The sequence below is a fragment of the Canis lupus genome, chromosome 13 (genome assembly GCF_003254725.2).
Source record: "Canis lupus dingo isolate Sandy chromosome 13, ASM325472v2, whole genome shotgun sequence".
In the NCBI taxonomy this organism is placed as follows: Eukaryota; Metazoa; Chordata; class Mammalia; order Carnivora; family Canidae; genus Canis; species Canis lupus.
The window spans coordinates 36,245,518-36,264,816 of record NC_064255.1 but is presented as its reverse complement, the minus strand read 5'-3'; the positions used below and the strand labels follow the sequence as shown (position 1 = coordinate 36,264,816).

Here is a 19,299-nt window from a genome sequence, read left to right as displayed (position 1 = left end):
TGGACCCGCACCAGCCTGGAGGAGGGGCTGCTCACTGAGCTGTCACCTCCCTTTACACGTGTGGAAACACATCCAGAGCCTGGTGGTGCTGAGCCCTGTGCCCCGCCCGGCCTGCCCCCAGGCTCTGGGCCCCCCTCCCACAGCGGCCCTGCATGCCCTGTGCCCAACGCCGGGTCCCCAGGCCTCCTCCTCCCTGTCCAGGCTCCGCTGCAACATCACATCCTCGGGTTCCCGCCAACCCCGCCCCGGAGTCCCCATTCACCTCCCCAGCGATCACCACGGTCCACGTGCCCCCTAGGACCCACCCTACACGTCTCCCAGCACTGGGCACGAGCTCCGGGAGTGCAGGGGCTGCATCTCGTCCCCTGTGTGTCACCGGGGCCTGTCCCGCGCGGCTCAGAGTTGGCGCTCTGCAAATGCCCAGCCAGGGAAGGGCTGCATCCGGGACCGTGAAGAACCGAGCCTGAGGTTAGGGGTGACAGGTCCCTGGGCCGACCGCAGTCTCAGGACCTAATGTCCCCACCTGGATGCACCCGCTGTCACTGCTGGTCACAGGGAGCACTGCTTGCCTGCATGGGGAGGAGGAAGACAGGAAGCCCCAGATCCTTGGGACCCGGTGTGCGCGGGGCTCTGCTGCAAGGGTGGGGGGGACCCTGAGAAGGGCGCCTGTGCTTAGCCCAGAGCCCAGGCTCCCCAAGGGGCTGAACCCCCACAGCCTGGGCTCCATTAAGGGTCACCTGTGTGCCTGCCGTGTCGCCCTTACGACCCACACATGAGGGAGGGCAAACCCTCAAGCAGAAGAAGCGGGGTTCAAAGAGGTTCTGGGGCTTCCCCCAGCTCACACAGGGGGCACAAGGAAGCACTTGGAAGCCCCCCTGTCCAAAGCCCATCACCTTAGGACACGCCACTCCATGTACCCGCCCCAGGCTGCACGCCCAGCAGAACGTCCCTGGGAACAGGGGCATCGGAACACTTAGACATTCAAAGCCTGGCAAGGACCATGGGGTGGTCCGGGTCCAGCCCGGGGACACCCTCCCCTCGTTGGCTCCTCCCCCCACACAGCTCCTCCCCAAGGCTGACTCGCCTGGCCTCCTGGGAGCCACTCCTCTCAGGGTCCCACCTCGGCGAGGACCCTGTTCCAGTCCTGGTGACGCCGACAGCACCCAAGCTGACCCCACCTGTGGGCAGCCCACCTCCCAGAGCTAAAATCTTACCGTTTGGGAAAGGGGAGAGCAGGTCGTCCTGGTGGGGGCATGTGGAGAAACGAGGAGCATGCACACACAGGGCCTACCACACGGACACACCACCACAGCCACTGCACCGGCTGTTCCCACGAATGAGACCACAGGGCTCCTGAGGGACTGGGGACCCTTGCAGGGCAGCAGGAGGGAACACTGTGGATTGAGAAGACCCTTGGGTTCCTGGAAAGCTGTCAGCAAAGGAGTCCATCCCACGACACATTCCCAGAAGCCCAAATCACCTCCCTGGGACCACGGGACGACCCTGTGTGCTCTGACCCACCAGCACAGGTCACCGAGGTCACGAGCACATGAGGACAGGCTTGGTCTGTGAACATGATCAAGGCTCAGTCCATAGGGCTTGGTCTGTGAACATGATCAAGGCTCAGTCCATAGGGCTTGGTCTGTGAACTGATCAAGGCTCAGTGTATAGGGCTTGGTCTATGAAAATGATCAAGGCTCAGTCCATAGCGCTTGGTCTGTGAACTGATCAAGGCTCAGTCCATGGCTGTGATTGGGGATCAGAACATGGCCAGGAATAGGGCAAAGTTTGTAGTGGGGCCAAGCCTCCATTAGTGCCTGGGATCAGGGCTCAGCCTGTGACTGCAGTCAGGGCTCAGTCCGTGACCAGGGTCCCCGCTCAGTGTTTGACGGGGATCAGGGCTCAGGACGTGGCCAGGATTGGTCTCAGTGTTCAAGCAGGGATCAGGGCGGGTGCTCCAACCAGGGGAGGGCTCCACGTGGGACCGGGGCAGGGCTGGGGGCAGGCTCAGAGGCACACTCGTGTCCCTGCAGGGCTCCGTGTCTATGTGGCCGTCGGTGGGGTGTCGGCCAAAGGGGAATCTCAGGAAATTGGCTGTTGCTCCTGACAGCAAAGCACACTTGTTTTGCCTGATTTTTTTCTCCCTTCCCCTACCCTCAGCCCAGCCAGGCAGCCAGGGAAGGTGTAATTAAAAATCAGGTTTGTTAACACGAACACGACGTACATAATATTTAAAACATCCAAGCCCCTTTAACTCACTACCGACGTGCATTTGCTCATTAAGCAGGAATTTTTTATGGCAGCAACACTGCAAATAGCTCTTATTAAAATGCTCAAAACGCCATCTGGTCGTTCGCGGAGACTCGGAAGCGCCGCGGAGGTGGGCCAGCCTGCCTGGGGACGTGGAGATTCCCCGAAGAGCGGCATGACCGGTCCCCGCCCAGGTCCCCGAGTTCGCTGGGGTCCTACGTGCACCTCACTTCACTTCGTCCCCGCGGACAGACGAGGAGCCAGAGACGGGCAGGAAGACACCTGCCCGATCGGCGCCGCTACTCGGAGGAGACGCCTGGGCGGGAGCCTGCGTCCTTCTGGCCCGGAGGCCCGGCCTCTCCCGGGAGGCTGGAGTTTGATGAGGCAAGGAGCCCGGGCACCTCGAGGAGGCTGGGGCGGAGGGCAGGGCCGGAAGAAGCCGGCGGCACCGCCCCGATGCGGGGTCCCGCGGCACAGCCTGGGACCCGGCCCTGTGGACGGGCGGAGTCCACTCGCTCACCAGCCGCGGCCCCGGGGACGCACGGAAAGGGCTTTGTGAACTGTGCCCAGGCTGGGGAAGGGCTGCCAGGCCTCCCGAGGCCTCCCGAGCCCCCCGGGGCGGGGCCGCGTCCAGCGGGCTGTGGCCGAGCACCCAAAGGGAGGTCCCGTGCTCTCGCGCAGACTGCTGGCTCCTCGCCCCAGGAGAGGGATCCGGGCGCACCCGCCCCGCCGGCCCCGCGGATCGGCCCGCTTCTCTGCAGCCTCGGCCGGTCCCCCGCTGCTCGTCTGGGTCCCCGCAGCCCCCTGGGCCAGCTCCCGCCCCAGGGCTGACACGCAGACAGGACCCCCACCGGCCTCCGCCAGGCTACAGGCGGCCTCAGGGCACGCAGGCGGCCGTCGGCACCGGTGCTGCCACCAGCGTCTGGGTCTGTCTCCGCACATCGCCGCGGGAAGTCCGTGCTGCCCGCCCCTGGCCCCCCGGCCAAGCACCCGCCACAGCTGGAACCTGCCCGCCATCCCCCAGGGACGTGGGGGGGACTCAGCGTCCGGGGCAGGAGATGGGGCACCTACTGCAGCCCGAGCTCCTCACAGGTGGCTCACGTCCCCAACACGTGGGACCACAGAGCATTTGCCTCTGTGCCCCCGGCAGGGGACGGCACCCGGCGGAGCGACCGTCCCTGAGCTGGGCAACACCCCCGGGGTGGGGGGGGCCGCCCTGGGGGATCCCAACTCTGGGGTATGGGAGGAGCCAGGGAGGCTTCCTAGAGGAGGTGCGGTCCCCAGACCGCCTGAGCCAGAGAGATGGAGCCGAGGGGGAGCAGAGAGGCGCTGGGCTCCCGGGGGAGGTGTGGGGGTGCGGGAGGAGCCAGAGACTCCCCAGGGCCATAGGGGAGGACAGTGGGCACAGCTCACCTGTGAGCCTCGGGGGTGGGGGGGTGGGGGACGTACAGGAGCACAGCCGGGGACACCGCCTGCAGGCAGGTAGGCTGAGGTCACCGGGTGGCACGAGGTGGGGAGAGGCCTGGCAAGAGCAGGGGGCGGCCAAGGGGGAGGGAGGGGCATGAGGGGCAGGAGGGGCTGCCCCCACCTGCTCACCCCCCTGTGGGCCTGGTCCTCGGGTGTGGCCCCTGGCACGACCCTGGCACGACCCCAGACCCACTCAGGCACAGTTTCCGCCTCAGCAAGATGGTCCTCAGATCACGGAGCCGGAGCCCAGAGCTCAGTGGGTGGAGCTTCCGGGACCGCAAAGCGCTTTGTTCATTTGCCTTCGAGAAACACTGGTGGGCGCAGGTGCCCACAGACACGCACGCACGCTCATGCACACATGCAGATGCACGCAGGTGCACACGTGTCCTCACCCGCAAGCCCACGTGAAAACACAGGCGGGTACACACATGTACGCATGCACACGGGCACATGGGCACAGACACAAGCGATTATGTGCACGCAGCTCTTGCAGCTCTGCACACCCAGTGCCCACAGGTGTGGCCTCGGGCAGGATTAACACGCGTCAGTCAGACACCCTGATGATAAGGAAACAGGGAGCGATATTCCAGTTAGTAAACTCCTGAGGACACGCCCCAGTGCAAACGAGTCACATGCAGAAACTCCCCTCCACCGCCCTTGGATGGACCTGTCTTTGGGGTCCTGGTTGGTGAGCCTGCCTCCCCCCTGCCGCCCCCCCAGCCCACCCTGCACCTGCCCTGGCCTTGCCACCCCCAGCCTACCCCGCACCTGCCCCGGCCTCGACACCCCCCAGCCCACCCCGGACCTGCCCCGGCCTCGCCCCGTCCCCCGGCCTCCCCGCACCTCTGGAGAAGCCAGGAAGGATCCCATCCGGCCATGCGCACAGTCTGGGCCTGGGGCTTGGCAGGCTGGGCTCCTCCCCTGCCCCGTCCCCAGGCAATAAGTGGCAGTTTTTAGAAAGTGTCACTGTATTCCCAGCTGTTGTTGCCAAAAAAAGGGGGAAAAAAAAGACAAAAAAAAAAAAAAAAAAACTGCTCCTTGGTTTCAAGGAAACTCACAACAACTTCAGAAAAACGCGTGAACATGATGGATGTGCTCATTTCCCTGAAGATTCAGCAAAGGCCAGAGGCCCCCACGTTTTGTCACAGGCAGTTGGGGCCGCGGGAAGTGGGCCGGGCGGGGGCCGGGGGCCTGGTCCGGGTCTGGCATTGCTCCTTCCCGGGCGACGCGGCACTTCCTGAAAGGAGCCATCCTTTATTCCCCTTTATTCCCGGGAATAACGGCTCTTGACATAAACGAGTCCCGCTAGCAATTAGCCGTGATTAATGTAGAGTTTCGCTGCACAAGTGGAGGAAGCTCGCGGTCCCCCGGAGGAGGTGGGCGACAATCGCATATTCATGGATCTGGAACAAATGTGCGTTTAAGGGGAGTGGGGGCGGCTCCCTGGGACTTTTTCCAGCCGCAGCGCCCGGCCTGGGAACCGGCGGTGACTCAGCGTGGCCGTGACCGCGGACAGGACTGTGGTCAGGGGACGGAGGCCCACCCCGGGACGCCCCGCCGTCAGATGTGGGGCCGAGCCCTCATGAGCCAGGCCTGGGCCGAGCGCTGACACACCCCGGCCCCTGGGGTCCCCGGGACGGCTCAACCCCGTCCCCCATCACCCCACTTGACACATGAGGGCCGCGGAGCTCGGAGAGGTCGGGGAGCTTGGCCGCCACGCAGGGCCGCCCTTGGAAGCACAACGGAAACCCGCCCAGCCATTGTGGCATTCCTCAGTTTCCCCAGCTGAGAAACTAGGGGCTGATGGGGATCCGCCTGGTCTGGGGCTGGGACGCTGACTCGGCCAAACTTCAGAATTCCCTGGAAGCCTCCCGGCGCCCTCCGAGGTGGAGCCTGGCGTGGCCTGCTCGAAGCCACCCCTCCCCGGCCCCCACCTGTCCCCGAGGTTCCTCTCAACTCCCCCATGGCTGGGGCCATCAGCAACTCCCCTTAGTGGAACTTCAGGGCTCACTGGTGCTCGGAATTAAAGGGCCACAGGAGAACCCATCGCCCCTAACTTGGCGCCAGGGCCTGAAATGGGCCCCAGCGGCGCTGCCAGGGACAGTCCCCGGCGCCACTAGCAGAGAAGACCCGGGCCCCGGGCACGCACGTGCGGGCCGGCCCGCTGCACAGACGAGAAGCCCAGGCCCACGTGCACGCCTCGGGGGCCATCGGGGAGACGCAGCCGCCATCGGACAGACCTGCTTCGGCGCTGAGCCTGTGAGCCCGCAGGCCTCGCCGCCTGGGCCGCCCCCTCAGGGGGCTCCCGAAACTCCGTCCCTCCCAGGCCTGGGCGCCCCTGGCTGCGCCCTCCCCTGCTTCCCGGGCGGCTTTCAGGAAACCCTGCGGCCTCCCCGCTCCGCTCCAATGTCCAGCAGGTCCGACTGGATTGTCCCCGCCGGCCCGCCCCCAGGTCGCAGCAGCTGAACGAGCTCTCTAGACCTTCCAGACCTTTCCTTCGTTGTCACTGCACACATTTCCTGACTCGCTGCCAGAACCTTGGACCCACAGAGGAGGCAGGCGTCCTGCGAGTGCACCGGTGCCCACACACGAGGGGGACGCCCTCTTCATCCCCGGGAGCCAGGCTGGTGCCCACCCCCAGGGCATGTTCCAGAGCCCTTGTGGGGTCTCTCCGCTCCCAGCCCGCCGTGGGATGAGCCGCTGCGAGGCCCCGAAGGCCGGCCCCGGGCCTCGGGATGCTGGAGGAGCCACTGTCGCCAGCACCCCCGGGTCACCAGGCAGAGGGACTCACGCTGGCCCAGAAGTGACAGACACATGGCGCCCAGGACCCATTGGCCGACCCTAGTCACCCGACCCCACCCATCGCCCTGGGTTGTTCCAGAAGGCGGGAACAGGACACTCTCGGTGCGCGGTGTGGGCGAACCCTCCCGGTGCCCATCCAGTCGCCCACGCCGACGCCCCCGGTCCCGACCTGGGCATTGAGCCCTCCATCCAGACGCCTGCCTGCAGCCTCCAGTGGCCGGGCCTTCATTGTCATTCCAGGCCAGCGCCTCCGGCCTGAGCAGGGCGTTATCTGAAGGGGGAGGGACTCAAGTGGGTCCTCACGGCAACTCAATTAATCCTCCATCGGAAATTCTAACACAATCAATTTGGGGAGCCGGCCGACATCATAACACAGTAATTAGGAACAACTTTCAACTCTCGGCTTCCTTTGAAGATTGTAATTGCAATTAATTAAACATCCTCGCTGCTCCTCAGAGTCTGTTCCAGAGGAAAATGGAGCAAAGGCGGGGGGCGGGGGGGAGGGTGCCCCGACCCCTGTTCTCAGCAGCCCAGGAATCCAACAGAACGCGGAAGGGCGTGACACCCCCCCCTCTCCCTGGGAAGGCCCGTGACGACGGTGAGGTAGGGGACCCAGCCTGGGGCTCTGAACCGACGCGCCAGGGCCCTGCCCCTCCCCCGGGGCCCACCTGCACCCAGAAGGGAGGGAGGACCCCGGTTGTATCCCCAGGCCTTTGTCACAAATTCAGAAAATACCAGGTGAGCACCCACTGTTGCCAACACGGGCTTCCCCACTGCACGCTGACAGGTCACAGCCCTGCCCCCGGGGGCTGCTGCCCCAGGGCTGGGAACTACCCACGAGGCTGTGGGCTCCCCCCGCCCCGACCTGAGCGAGCGAGTGAGGCCAGCGAGCAAGGTCAGCGGAGGGAAGGTGGGTGCCAGGCTCTGCGGGAGGCACAGCAGGCAGCAGGGCCCCGGACAGAGGAGGGGCAGCCGCCGGGGTGAAGACAAGGGGACACATGATGGTCACGACGGAGGCAGCTGTCCTCTCCCCGCCGGGCTCTGCCCCAGGGCGACCTGACCCACAGATGAGCTCTGACCATCCCAGTGGCCAAGCGAGGGCCCCGGGCTCTCCCCGCGGGACAAGCAGCGACTGCCCACGCGCTCATCTAAGGGGTGACAGGCAGGTGATGTCCTGACATCCTCCCAACCCTGCGCCTCCCCCGCCTGAACGCTCGGCCCCAGCACTGGACCCAGCACCTGCCCCCCGTGCTCAGAACACTACTCAGGTTTTCCACCCCGCTCTACACTGAAGGGCAGACGTTAGTTTTTCTGACCACGCTCCTCCGTGGGACCAGCACATCTGACTGGAAGAGAAAACGTGTGATTTGGAAGATGTCGTCAGCCCTGGGGCCAAATGCCCATGCCTCTCGGCTGGGATGGACACGGAGGCCGTCCCCCATCACTCCTCCCTCCTCCCCTATCGAGGCTTGCACGGTGCTCCAGGCCCGGTCCTTACAACCCAGTCAAGGGAACTGGGGGCGGGGGGGGGGGGGGTTCAGGCAACACGGGCCCAAGCCAGCCAATGTGCGCTACTGCCCGAAGCAAGGCTTGAGTCCTGGATCGAACCTTACCTGAAGCTCAGTTTATTTCTGGATCTTCCAGTTTTATAAACCATTTTTGAACCTTTTGTAGTTTAAGCCTGTTAGGGCAGGCCGTGGTTTTAACTGAGTTCTAGAACACATGGCCTCATGCCCCTGGGCAAGCCCTGTGCCCTCTCGAGGCCTCCATGTCCTCGTCTGTCTGCCATCTCCACGGAGGTGCCATGAGGATGACATAAGGCTGTGGTTGTGCAAGGGCCCTGGGACCGAGAAGCCTGTGCCCCCGTGAAGAGAGGGGCTCTGCGTCCCCCGCCCTGCAGCTCCCTTCCTGACCACCCTGTGTGAAATACCGTCCGCCCCTTCTCATTTTCTTCCTAGCACTTATTGCCGCCTTTTACTTTTTTTTTTTTCTTTCTGATCATGTGAGTGTCTTCATCAGGTAACTCATCTGGGATCTTTGTGCCCTTGGTCAATGCCTCTCGAACAAGTGGTGGCAAAGGACCAGCGCTTTTATTTCCAATCTGTTCCCGAGTAATAATATCCTTTCATCAACTAGATTTATAAAAAAAAAAAATACATTTCTAGAAAAAAAAATTCTACTTAAAGAAAAAATACTAAGCAGAAATCCTGAATTTTTGTCATTACTCCCTGCGGCCATAAAATTCCTCTGCCAGCTTGTTTCAGGAATCTTTCAATGGCGACTCTGTTTCTGCTGTTTTGGGAGATGCACGAGCTCTGTCCCCACAGGGCCGGTGGAGCCGTCAGAGGAGCCGCCCCGGGGGTGGAGATAGACCCCTGTCTGTCTTGCCCCTGGGGTGGGGCATGCATCAGCACCCAGCGCCGTCTCCCAGGGCCCCCACGGGGACCCCCCGGTGTCCAGAGGGTTAATTCTCTGGGCTTCGCACCTGCCAAGGCCTTCCTTCCCTCCTCTGTCACTTCCTTGCTCGCCCACTTGAGTGTCAACTCTCAAATAAACTGCATTCGGATCCATGTTTAGGGACTGCTCCTGGGTGGACCTAAACAATTAATACACAACATAGGAGGCACAGCACCTGGTGTCATTACTGCTGTTGCCCCATGGGGAGCCAGACGCACAGATATTACAAAGGAACTGTTGTGCATCCCAATAAAATGGAAAAGACAAAGTCGACAGGTGGAAGGAGCCTGGAGGGGTGGAGGGAAAGCTGGGGACCCCTCTCCCAGAGCCCAGGGACCTCCTTCTCTTCCAGAGGTGAGCCCTTCCTGTCACTGGTTCTCCAAGCAAACCAAGCAAGGCTCTGGAAAAACCATTTCTGCCCACGACTGGGAAGCTATAAATAACTCCCAGATCAGAAGAAAGGAAAAAAAGAACCTGGATTCTGTCTGCACCGGAGTGAGAACGCACCCTCCCAGGGCGCCCGTCTCCCCGGCACACCTGGAATCCCCCCCCACCCCACCCCCCAGGAGGACACCTAAGCCTCTGGCCCCCGGGGTCGGCCGAGAAACCTGCCAGGGCCATGCGTGCGGAGGCTCTGTGCTGCTGGAGCCGCCCCACAGCGGGAGGCGCACCCGGGATGGAGGCTGGCTCGCCGGTGGTTGTTCTGGGCCCACCAGAGGCTTTGGGGGACATAAGAGGAGGCTCCCCATCCCCCCAGAACTCTCATCTTGGAGGAAGGAGAAACCACTGAACTGGAGGTCGGGTGTGCAGGGAACCCGATCCCCATGCTCCTTCAGGGCCTCAGTGTCCTGATCTGTGGGATGAGCAACCACCCCCAGCTCTGGGGTCCAGAATGCAGGCCCTGCGGGTGGCCGCCCGGCCACAAGCCCCCATCCCGGGCCCCATCCCTCCGACAGCCTGCGCCAGGGGCTATTCTGACCTCACTCCTTCACTCGATGTGCCCTGGAGCCCCGGGTGGCTCCCGGGCAGCACCGGCGACCGGGTCGCGCCCCGGGCTCAGCCCCCTGTCCCGCCTGCCCGGGGATGCCCAGCGAAGAGCCTGGACGAGCGGAGCAGAGCAATGCTTTATTGGCGGCGTGGTTGCAGCTAGCCCAGCCCGGGGGCCCCGGCGGGGGCGGCCTCGGGCCCCGGGAAGGCGGCGGGGCCGGGCGCAGGTGCCAGCAGCAGCAGGCCGGGCCAGGGCGCGCCCGCGCTGGCGTAGCTCAGGGCCAGGCGCTCGAGGCGCCGCTTGCGCAGGGCGGCCTGGGCCGTGGCGTGCAGGGGCCGCAGCAGCGCAGGGGGCGGCGCGCCCGGGCCGCGCAGCAGGAAGTCGAAGCCCGCGCGGTCGTGCGGGTCGTAGAAGAGCGGCCCGCGGGCCGGGTCGGGCCCCGGTGGCCAGGCGAACGGGAAGGGCAGCGTGAAGTCCTCGGTGAGCACGCGGATGGCGAAGTCATCCTCCTTGCCCAGCGCGCGGTAGGCGCGCCCGATGCCGCGGAAGTGGGCCGCCCAGAGCTGCGCATCCCCGCCGTAGATGTCCGGGAATGGGGGCTCCGGGGGCACGGCGGGACCTGGGGGGGCCACGGCCCCGGGGGCGACAGAGGGCAGTGCGGCTGGCCCAGAGGCGGCCCCAGGGCGCACCCTGCAAGGCCGCGGTGCCCCCATCCCCCCGGGGCTGACAGGGGAACCGCGAGGCCAACCCCCGAGGGCCCAGGGCCCGAAAACAAGGAGGGCAGAGGGCGCCGAAGGGTGGGCCCCTCGGCACTGCTCCCGGGAAGACTGGGACAGAGGAGCCCGGGGAGCTTGGCAGGGCCTCCTGCACAGTCTCTGACGCCGGGCCCAGCTCACAGCAGCGGCCGGGGAGGGTGATGTGGTCACTCTGGGTGGAAAGTTGATGCTAGGCTGTGCAGAGGGGGGACCGCGGGAGCCCAGCCTGCAGGTGGGATCAGGGCCCGTGAGGATGAGGTGAGGACACAGCACGGAGAAGCACTTAGCCGGGAGGAGACAGAGGGGCCCAATACCAGGCCTTGCAGGCGGAGGTGACAGCCGTGTCCCAGCCTGGCACAGCGACCCTGGGGCCCGGGGGCTGGAGCAGCCCCAGGGGACAGAGGGTGAATTGGTTCTGTGTCTGTTGGACACCCTCCCCTGGGAGCACATCAACCCTCCGGTGTGTTCAGTGTCCCCCTCTAAGAGTTGGGAACAATCCAGCCTGTTCTGCACCCTCACAGACGAGATGGCACAGACTGATCTACTTTGTCACCGGAGGGTGATTTCCCAGCTTGGTCCCATGGATGTGCCCAAGCCACCAGTCCCCAGGTGGTGGCGTGGTGGGATGGGGGGGATCTGGCTCTGAGGGGGCTGTGGACAAGGCCAGAGGGGCCAGTTCAGGGACCGTTGTGCTCAGCACCGCGGGACAGCTCCAAGGAGGCCCGGGCAGGGCGCTCCCATCATGGGGCTGAAGGGTCCCTGTCCATCCCCCAGCCCGCTGCCCTGCAGGCCTCCTGGGGGGGCGGCTGGGGTTCAGTGCCAGCAGGTAGGGCAGGCTGTGTGGTGTGGCTGTGAGCTGGGGATGAGAGAAAGCTGCAGAGAAGAGAGGAGGTCTGGAGGCAGCCCCCAGAGGAGGAGAGGGGAGGACCCTGGCACCCGTGAGAGGAGTGCCGCCTTCTGACTTGCATGTGGCCAGGTGAGCCTGGCTGTTGCGGTGCAGGCAGGTGAGGAGGTAAGGGCGGCAGCAAGGGGCCCAGGGTGCAGGCAGGGCAGCGATGCAGGTGAGGGGCCGGTGGAAGACGTGGAGGACAGTGGGCTTGGAGTCTGAACTTGGGGCAGGGGCTCCCGGCTGGAGCGAGACCCGGGGAGATGGAGCGGAATGAGGCGGAGGGGCCGGGGCATGGAAAGGGAAGGGCCTGGGGCCCCCCTCTCTGAGCAGGCCAGGGAGAGGGGGAGGAGGAGGAAGCAGTGACGCGAGAGGAAGACCAGGAGCACAGGCGAGGAGGAGGGGCGCTCCTGGGCCCAGAGACGCTGACGAGTCCCATCAGGCGAGGCCTCAGAGCTGACCCCGCTCTCCTCCATGGAGGTCACCGGTGACCTTGAGCAGAGCCGCTTTAGTGAAGTGCCGGGAAGGGAGGGCGGCTCTTGAGCGGGTGGGAGGGGAGACTGGGAAGCCGCGAGTGTACCTAACCTTTGTGAGGAGTCTGCTATAAATGGGGAGCAGAGAAACAGGACGGTAGCTGAGAGGGAAAAGGGGTCAAGAGACAGGGTACAACCGCATGCTTTTATGTCGCTGGAAAGATCTAGCGAGGAGAGAAGATGTCACGCTAGTGGAGAGGGAGGGTGGGGGTGGCCTGAGTAGGCAGGAGCGCCTCCCCCTCTCCCTGGCCTGCTGAGAGCCGGGATTGGGTGGACAGAGCCGCCATGGGCACAGGTGCAGGTGGGCAGGTGCCTGGGGGGCTGGGGCCCCGGGAGTCCTCTTCCGATGGCTTTAGTTTCTTGAAAGAGGGAGCAAGGCCAGCAGCTGAGTGGGGAAGGTGGGGGGGCTCGGAGCCAGAGAGACCGGACAGAGGGAGCGATGCGGTGGGAGTGGGCGAAGACCGAGGCCCTCAGGCTCACAGTCAGGAATTTAAAGAGCATTAGCGGTTGAGTTTATCCCCAGCTCGCTCAGCTGCATGGGTGCAGGCGGGGCGTGGGCGGGCAGCTGGGGGGTTGCCAGGCTGGGACAATAAAACACAGAGGGCCCAGGGAAGGAGGGTGTGTGTGCGGGTGTGATGATCGTGGCAGGGCTGGGTGAGCGGAAAGGGAGGGAGGGAGAACACAGAACGTGCTGGAAACGCTGGGCTGCAGGTTCGCCCCAGGAGGACGGGAGTCCTGCTCTGAGGGCCTGAGCTCGGGCGAGACTCCCGACTCCAGAGGATGGGGTCAGGGCCAGGCTGCAGTCGGGGCGCTGATGAGGCCAAGGGCACGGCCAGGGTGAAGGTGGGGGATGGGGGCAGGGGGACAGGATGCTGCAGGGGAGTCTGGGGAACCGAGGGGCCAGGGTGAAGGAAGAAGCCACCTCGGCCACGACCACAGGGATGGAGAGGGTCAGGGCCAGGGTCCCAAATTCAAGGGGGTGAATGACTGCCCCTGTCCAGGAGGGGTGATGGGTGTGTACGCCTGAGGACCGGGGACCCGGCACTGGGGTTTTAGGAGGCAGTGGGGAAAGGGGGGCAGAGAATGTTCTGGAAGGGGCCTGAGGGGTGAGGAGAACCCCTGAGTGGCTCAGGGACCCAGGGGTTGCAGGACCCCCGGGAGGGCCACAGGACAGTGGGCCGAGAGGAGAGAGGGAAGAAGGGAATGTTGGGGGGTGAGGTCAGTGCCCCCCCGCAACCCTGTCCTGCGGTGCAAACTTGGCAAACCTCCCCCCTCCCAGGAAGAGGGGGCAGGACAGCAGCCCCAGAGGCAAGGATACCTCCTTCTCCCCCGTCCCTGCCTCCACCGCGGAACTCACCTGGAGGGGCCACAGGAGCAGGGGGCAGACCTACAGGGCTGGGGTCCGAGAGAGGGGAAGCCATGTCAGCAAACTGCATATGGGGCTTGTTTACCTGGCTGCCCAGGAGACAGACAGGGCGGGGGGGGGGGCTTCTGTGAGGGGAGAGAACCTTGCATTTAAAGGGACCCCACCTGGAAGTGAGCTGGGCCCTGGAGGGGGAGGCCCCCGTCCCCCCACGCCCCTGCAGCTCACCTGCCCTGCTCAGGAGCCATCTGACCCCACCCTGACACCCAGACACCTCTGGGCCCCTCTGCACCAGCCCCCACCCAGGTTCAAGGGCCTCCACGCCTCTTCTTCCCCCCGGTCCCCATCCTCTGTGCTCACGGGGCGACATCCCGCAGGCACCCCACGAGTACTCCCAGGGTCGGAGGATATGGTGGATCTGCAGCCCCATCTTCAGCGACTCCAGTAGTCAAACCAGGCCTCTGGCCTCAAGGGACCAGCTGGGCTCTGGGTCCCTCGAAGGGGACCCAACACCACCGGGAGAGTGGGGACGTGAGCCCGTGACAGGTGCCGGTGGGTGCTGACTGCTACGGGGGTCCTCAGCACTGTGGCCTGCACAGGGCTCCACTGGCCATGCTCGGGGAAGACCGGAGGCCCCGACCCCCAGCCTCAGACTGGTTCCTGAGCAAGAAATAAGCTCTGGCGCACACCACGGAGCACGGGACAGGGGTGAGGGCTGCCTGTTACCCGAACCCACTGAGCGCTGCAGAGCCCAGCACCCAGGGGAGGAGGAGGGGGAGGAGGAGGGGGAGGAGGAGGGGAGGAGGAGGGGGAGGAGGAGGAGGAGGAGGAGGGGAGGAGGAGGGGTCTTCCGACGCCTGGCCCCTCAGCCGCTCTCTGGTGTGTGTGCATCTCCACACCTCCTCTACGGCGCAGACTCACACCCATGGTTCAGGCCCCGGCTCACACTGCCTCCTCCAGGAAGCCCTCTCTGCCTGCCCCATACACCTCAGAGGCCCAGCCGGCCCTCCCACTGGAAGTCACCGGGGGCTGTGCCTTGGCTGGTTAGAGACCTGGGGTCAGGTGCCTAGACCTCAGGCCTAGGAAGGTGCCTGAGTAGGAGGCCCGAGAGGCCGCGGTTGCCATGGTGAGGATAAGCAGCTGCTCCATCGTCTCCCTGACGGGCCTGACACCCTGTCTGGGCCAGAGCTCTGGCGTGGTCGGCCCCAGCAGGAGGGCTGAGCCCCTGTCCCCCCGTGAGCTGCCCCTCAGGGGTTCCCACCGCCCTCAGAAAAGCAGCTGAGGAGGGGGCAGAGCCGGGATGGGGCTCGGGAGAGGACGCTGGACACGCTCATCGCAGGCCGTGCAAACCACGTCACCTCGCTGGGCCTCAGTTTCCCCATCTATAAAACAGCTGAAACACCTACCTGGCTCCCGTGGAAGAATCAGGGTACCCAGGGGGCCTGGGGGGCTCCGTGGGCTAAGCATCCGACTCCTGATTTCGGCCCAGGCCGTGATCTCAGGCTCGTGGGGTAGAGCCCCACACCCTGGTTCAGGCCCCTCGCTCAGCAGGGAGTCTGCTTGGGAGTCTCCCTCCCTCCACCCTCTCCCCCCGCTCGCACACGTGCGCTCCCCCAGTAAAGACACAAATAAAATCTTTGTTTAAAACATTAGTGTGCTGAAGGATGACACAATGTGACAGGAGTGGAAATGCACCCCGGACACAAAGAAGTGCCCCCGTCCCCGCCGGCTGGACCTCGGGAGGGGGAAGCTCCAGTCTCTGAGCTGGGGGGACCAAGGCCGGACCCTCCCCAGCTCTGCTCTGCGAGCTCTTGCTGGTGCATTGACGCTCGCACACAACGACAGGGGCACAGGGTCCCCCGGATTCCCCAGTTCCACCCTGAGCGCCCTCCCCCACCATGAGCACAGGCCCCGCGGAGCATTCCCGAGGCCCCGGCCCTGAGGGCCATGGCGGGGTCCCGAGAAGCAGTGCCCCCGCGCGAGGCACAGCACCCTCCTTTGGCCCAACCCACCTCCTGAGCCCCCGGCCAGGCCAGGCCCCATATGGAGGCTGAGCACCGGCCCCCACGCACTCATGGGCCAGGGGCACCTCCAGCCGGAGGCCCACGGGCACGGGGGTGCCGGTAAGTCACGTGAGGGGCGTGTTCTCCATCATCCCAAGTTCCAGCCACTCAGTCGGGGCAGTGGCGGCGCTGGGTGGCGGCTCAGGCTTCCACAGCATGGGGTCAATGCAGGACCACATGATACCGCCACCAACATCCGTGTTCTGCACACCATGCCTGGGCGCCTCCGGGGGCAGGACCACGTCGCGGCCGCTCAGCGGAGCCGGATCGACCAGGGTGCCGTGGGAACAAAGCCCCCAGTCCAGGGAGCCTCGTCCCTCCTGCAGCGTCTGCGGCAGTGGCCAGGGCAGCTCCCTGGGGTGGGGGCTCCCCCCAGCTGCGCCCCCCATGCAGGTGGTGCCCCCATGCGGGCGGTGCCCTTCGGGTATCAAGCCGCAGGGCATCCCAGAAGGGCAGAGGGGCAACAGGCAGTCCTTGCAAGAGCACGAGAGGGAAGCGCACATGGATGCTGTCGCTCCATGTCCCCAGGTGCCCCTGGCTGCCGGGGAGGCTGGGAGGGGCACCCACACCTGAGCGGGCGGGTGCCAGCACCTGCAGGACGGCTTCCAGCTTGCCCCCACCACGCACACAGACCCCGGGTGTCTTGGCGCCCTGCGTTCGTTTGCTAGGGCGACCGTGACCAATCACCACCGACTGTGTCGCCGGGGGTCGGAACCCAGGTGTCCGCAGGCCACGCTCCCCGCGAAGGCTCCAGGGGAGAATCTGTGCTTTGTGTCTCCCAGCTTCCAGGGGGCGGGGGGCTGCTGGCCTCCCCGTGTGTGGCCGCGTCGCCCCACTGCCTGCCTGTGCAGTGGCATGGCCTCCTTTCCGTGTATCAGAGCTCCTCCTGCCCCTCCAGGATTCGTGTGACTGCCTTGAGGGGCCCCCCAGAAAATCTGGGATAATCTCCCCATCTGAGGCTGTCTGACTTCATCACAGCCACAAAGTCCTGCTTTGCCGCGCACGATAACAATCACCGATTCCAGGGATTTGAACGTCGGCGTCCCCGGGGGGATGCAGCCTCCCACCGCACCCGAAGGCAGATGGTGTGAGGACAAGAGGTCACCTGAGGAGCAGTCCCAGGGCACGCTGTGGGGGTGGGAGGAGGCGGGGGGGGGGGGCCAGGCTCAACCGCACCTCCAGACCCCACCCCGATGCCCGGGGCCAGTGGCGACGCATGGGGTCACGGCGGTAGAGCGCCTTTCTCCCCGTGCCTAAGTGTGGGGCCATCGTCAGCCGGCGGCCTGGAGCCCCCTCAAAGACGACAGGCCGGCCCTGAAACACCAACAGTAAGCGCCCAGGTGATGCGGGTGCAGAAACTGTGTCACCTGCTCCCCGGTCCCTACCTTCACGGAGGCATGAAAGACAAGTCAGTAAATAAAACAACTATCAATCATGATAAAGGCTAGAGAAAGAAGCTGTCAGGGAGTTGGGAAGGGGCCGTGGGAACACCCCATGTCCTGGTCTGTGACCCGAGACAGCTTCGCGGGAGAAATAACATCGAGCTGAGGTTAAGGAAGGACAGTATGTCGTGTGAAGTGGGGAGAAAGAGGGTCTGAGAAACCCTTTGCATATGCAAAGGCCCTGTGGCAGGAAAGACACTGTGCTTGAGGAGCACGAAGTCGCCCAGGAGGCCATGTGGCCGGTGAGTGATGAGCTCACCAGAGAAGGGAGGGCAGCAAGGACCTGGGGAGACCACGGGGGCCAGGCCCCTTCTCCAGCTTGGAGTCACGGCCCAGGCCCAGGCGTTCCTTCGGCTACCATCTCCTCCCAGGCCTCCTCCCCTCTCAGCAGCGCTCCCACCGTGTGTCTTCCCTCTGTGACTCCCCATCTCTAGGGAGGGAGGTGCCTGCCTCCTTGAGAGGCCGCCCAGGGTGTCCAGGTGGAGAGAGCCACGCAGGGGGAGGCGGGGGGCGGGGAGACCCGAGGAGCAGAGGCCCCGCGCAGCCCGAACCCCCAGATAATCCCCTCCTGGCGCTGCCACCACCTCCGAGTTATTTTTAAAACCTCATTTCCAGAAAGTGGAGGAGAAAACCTTTCTCTGCTTTCTTCTGTGACAGATTCGGAGAGGGATCTAGAAAGCGGTGTGGACCCTGGAAAGCACAGCGTGTCCTGGGCCACGCACCTGTGGGGACCCCGGGGCCAGACACAAGGAGCGCCCCCACTCCCACCCCCACCCCCCCGCCGGGGCAGCCTCCACAAGGGAGCACACCTGCTGCTCTCGCCGGGTGGGCTCGTCATGGGGGCCTACTGGGTGCTGGGGTGCAGCAGGGAGGACTCCGTCGTCCACCTTCATGGAGCACGAGGGCTAGAGGGGACCCCCCGGGACTGGGGGGCCGGGGCAGGCGCACGAGGCTGGCCAGGGCCGTCAGCAAAGGCTGCCCAGAGCAGTGACAGGTGCTGGAGCCCGGGGCGGACGAGTGTGTGCGTGGACGGAGCAGAGTGAGCCTGGGTGGGCTGCCAGCACCCAACTGACCGGGGGCCACGGGCTGCACCGCAGGGGCCTGCAGGCAGGCAGACGCCCTCACCCGCGCCCACAGGAGGCTCAGGGAAGGGGTGGCGCCCGCCCTGATGTAGGAAGTGCTGGGGCCGGAAGTAGAGCCACGGAGCCCAAGGCCCAGAAGGGGGAGCAGCAGCGAGAGGTCCCAGAGCCCCAGCCTGGGTGGGATCCCGGCCCTGCTTACGAAGCCCCCTGAGGCTCGTTGTACTCCATGCGTTTAAGCAATATGAGAGGTCAGGGGGTCAGATGGGGCCCCTTGTCTCCTGGGGCACGGTCCTCCAGGTCCTCCGGTCCTCCGGAGGGAACTTGTCTGCGAGGCACCTGCTGTCACTACCCCGCCTCCCCCTCCCTTCCCCCCTCCCTCCCCCCTGGGGGCCCAGCAGGAGCCTGCACTGGGAGAGTTCACGCTGAATAAATATGAATAAATGCTATGGGAGCCCAGGGAAAGCAGGGGTGGCCTCATTGGGGAGGTGGGGAGGTGACGGGGGGGGGGGGGGCCTGAGGGCAAATAGGGGAGTGCAAAGAGTTTCCCTACGAAAGCAGGGGTGTGGTGGGGAGGGACTGGGTGTTAAAACAATAGGATGACACTTGTTGAAGAGGGTGAGAGGGATTTATTGGAAGGGGAGCTATCATAACAGGTGCAGAGACCAGGGCTCTGGGGTCGCTCTAGGGTCCAGCGTGGTGGGGGGATGAGGACACTGATCAGAGGTGGGGGGCCTTCGGGTGGGGGGCTTCTTGCTAAAACTGGACGTCATAAGAGGGCGCAGCTGGGCCCAGAAGAAGGTTCCGGAGCTTGACCAAGCAGAGAGTCTTTGTCAAGGGCATTCCAGGGGAAGGCACCGCTCAAGGCCCCAGGGGCTGACCTGGCTGCAGCCCGGAGCAGGAGGGGGTGCGGGTAGAGGGAGGCCTGGTGGCAGGTGCCCCCCCACCCCGCCCTGGGGCAGTAGCAGCATCCCCTGGCGTGGTCCCTCGCAAGGGTGGAGCTGGAGGGACCCTGCGCAGAGGCGTCGAGCGGGGAGCGAGCTGGCGCTGGCCCGCAGCACCCGCCTCCCCGTGGGCAGTGGGGTCAGCAGCCCCAGGTTGCCCAGGGCCCCCTCCCCAAACGCCTTCTGGGCAGGGAGGGCTGCGGGGTGGGGAGGGCTGCAGGGATGAAGTGGCCGGAGGCCTGCCTGGGCCCACAGCGCCATCTGCCGGCC

At 65.0% G+C, this 19,299-nt stretch overlaps 1 protein-coding gene across 1 annotated transcript; it reads right to left on the bottom strand.

Annotated features, from left to right (window-relative positions):
* Nucleotides 1-10,122: 10,122 nt before the first annotated feature.
* On the bottom strand, nucleotides 10,123-13,607 carry LOC125752365 (uncharacterized). The gene is made up of 2 exons (XM_049093068.1): nucleotides 13,496-13,607; nucleotides 10,123-10,583 (listed from the first exon to the last, which is right to left on the bottom strand). The coding sequence occupies exons 1-2, from the start codon at nucleotides 13,572-13,574 to the stop codon at nucleotides 10,123-10,125; spliced, it is 540 nt and encodes a 179-aa protein (XP_048949025.1). The 5' UTR covers nucleotides 13,575-13,607.
* Nucleotides 13,608-19,299: the final 5,692 nt, after the last annotated feature.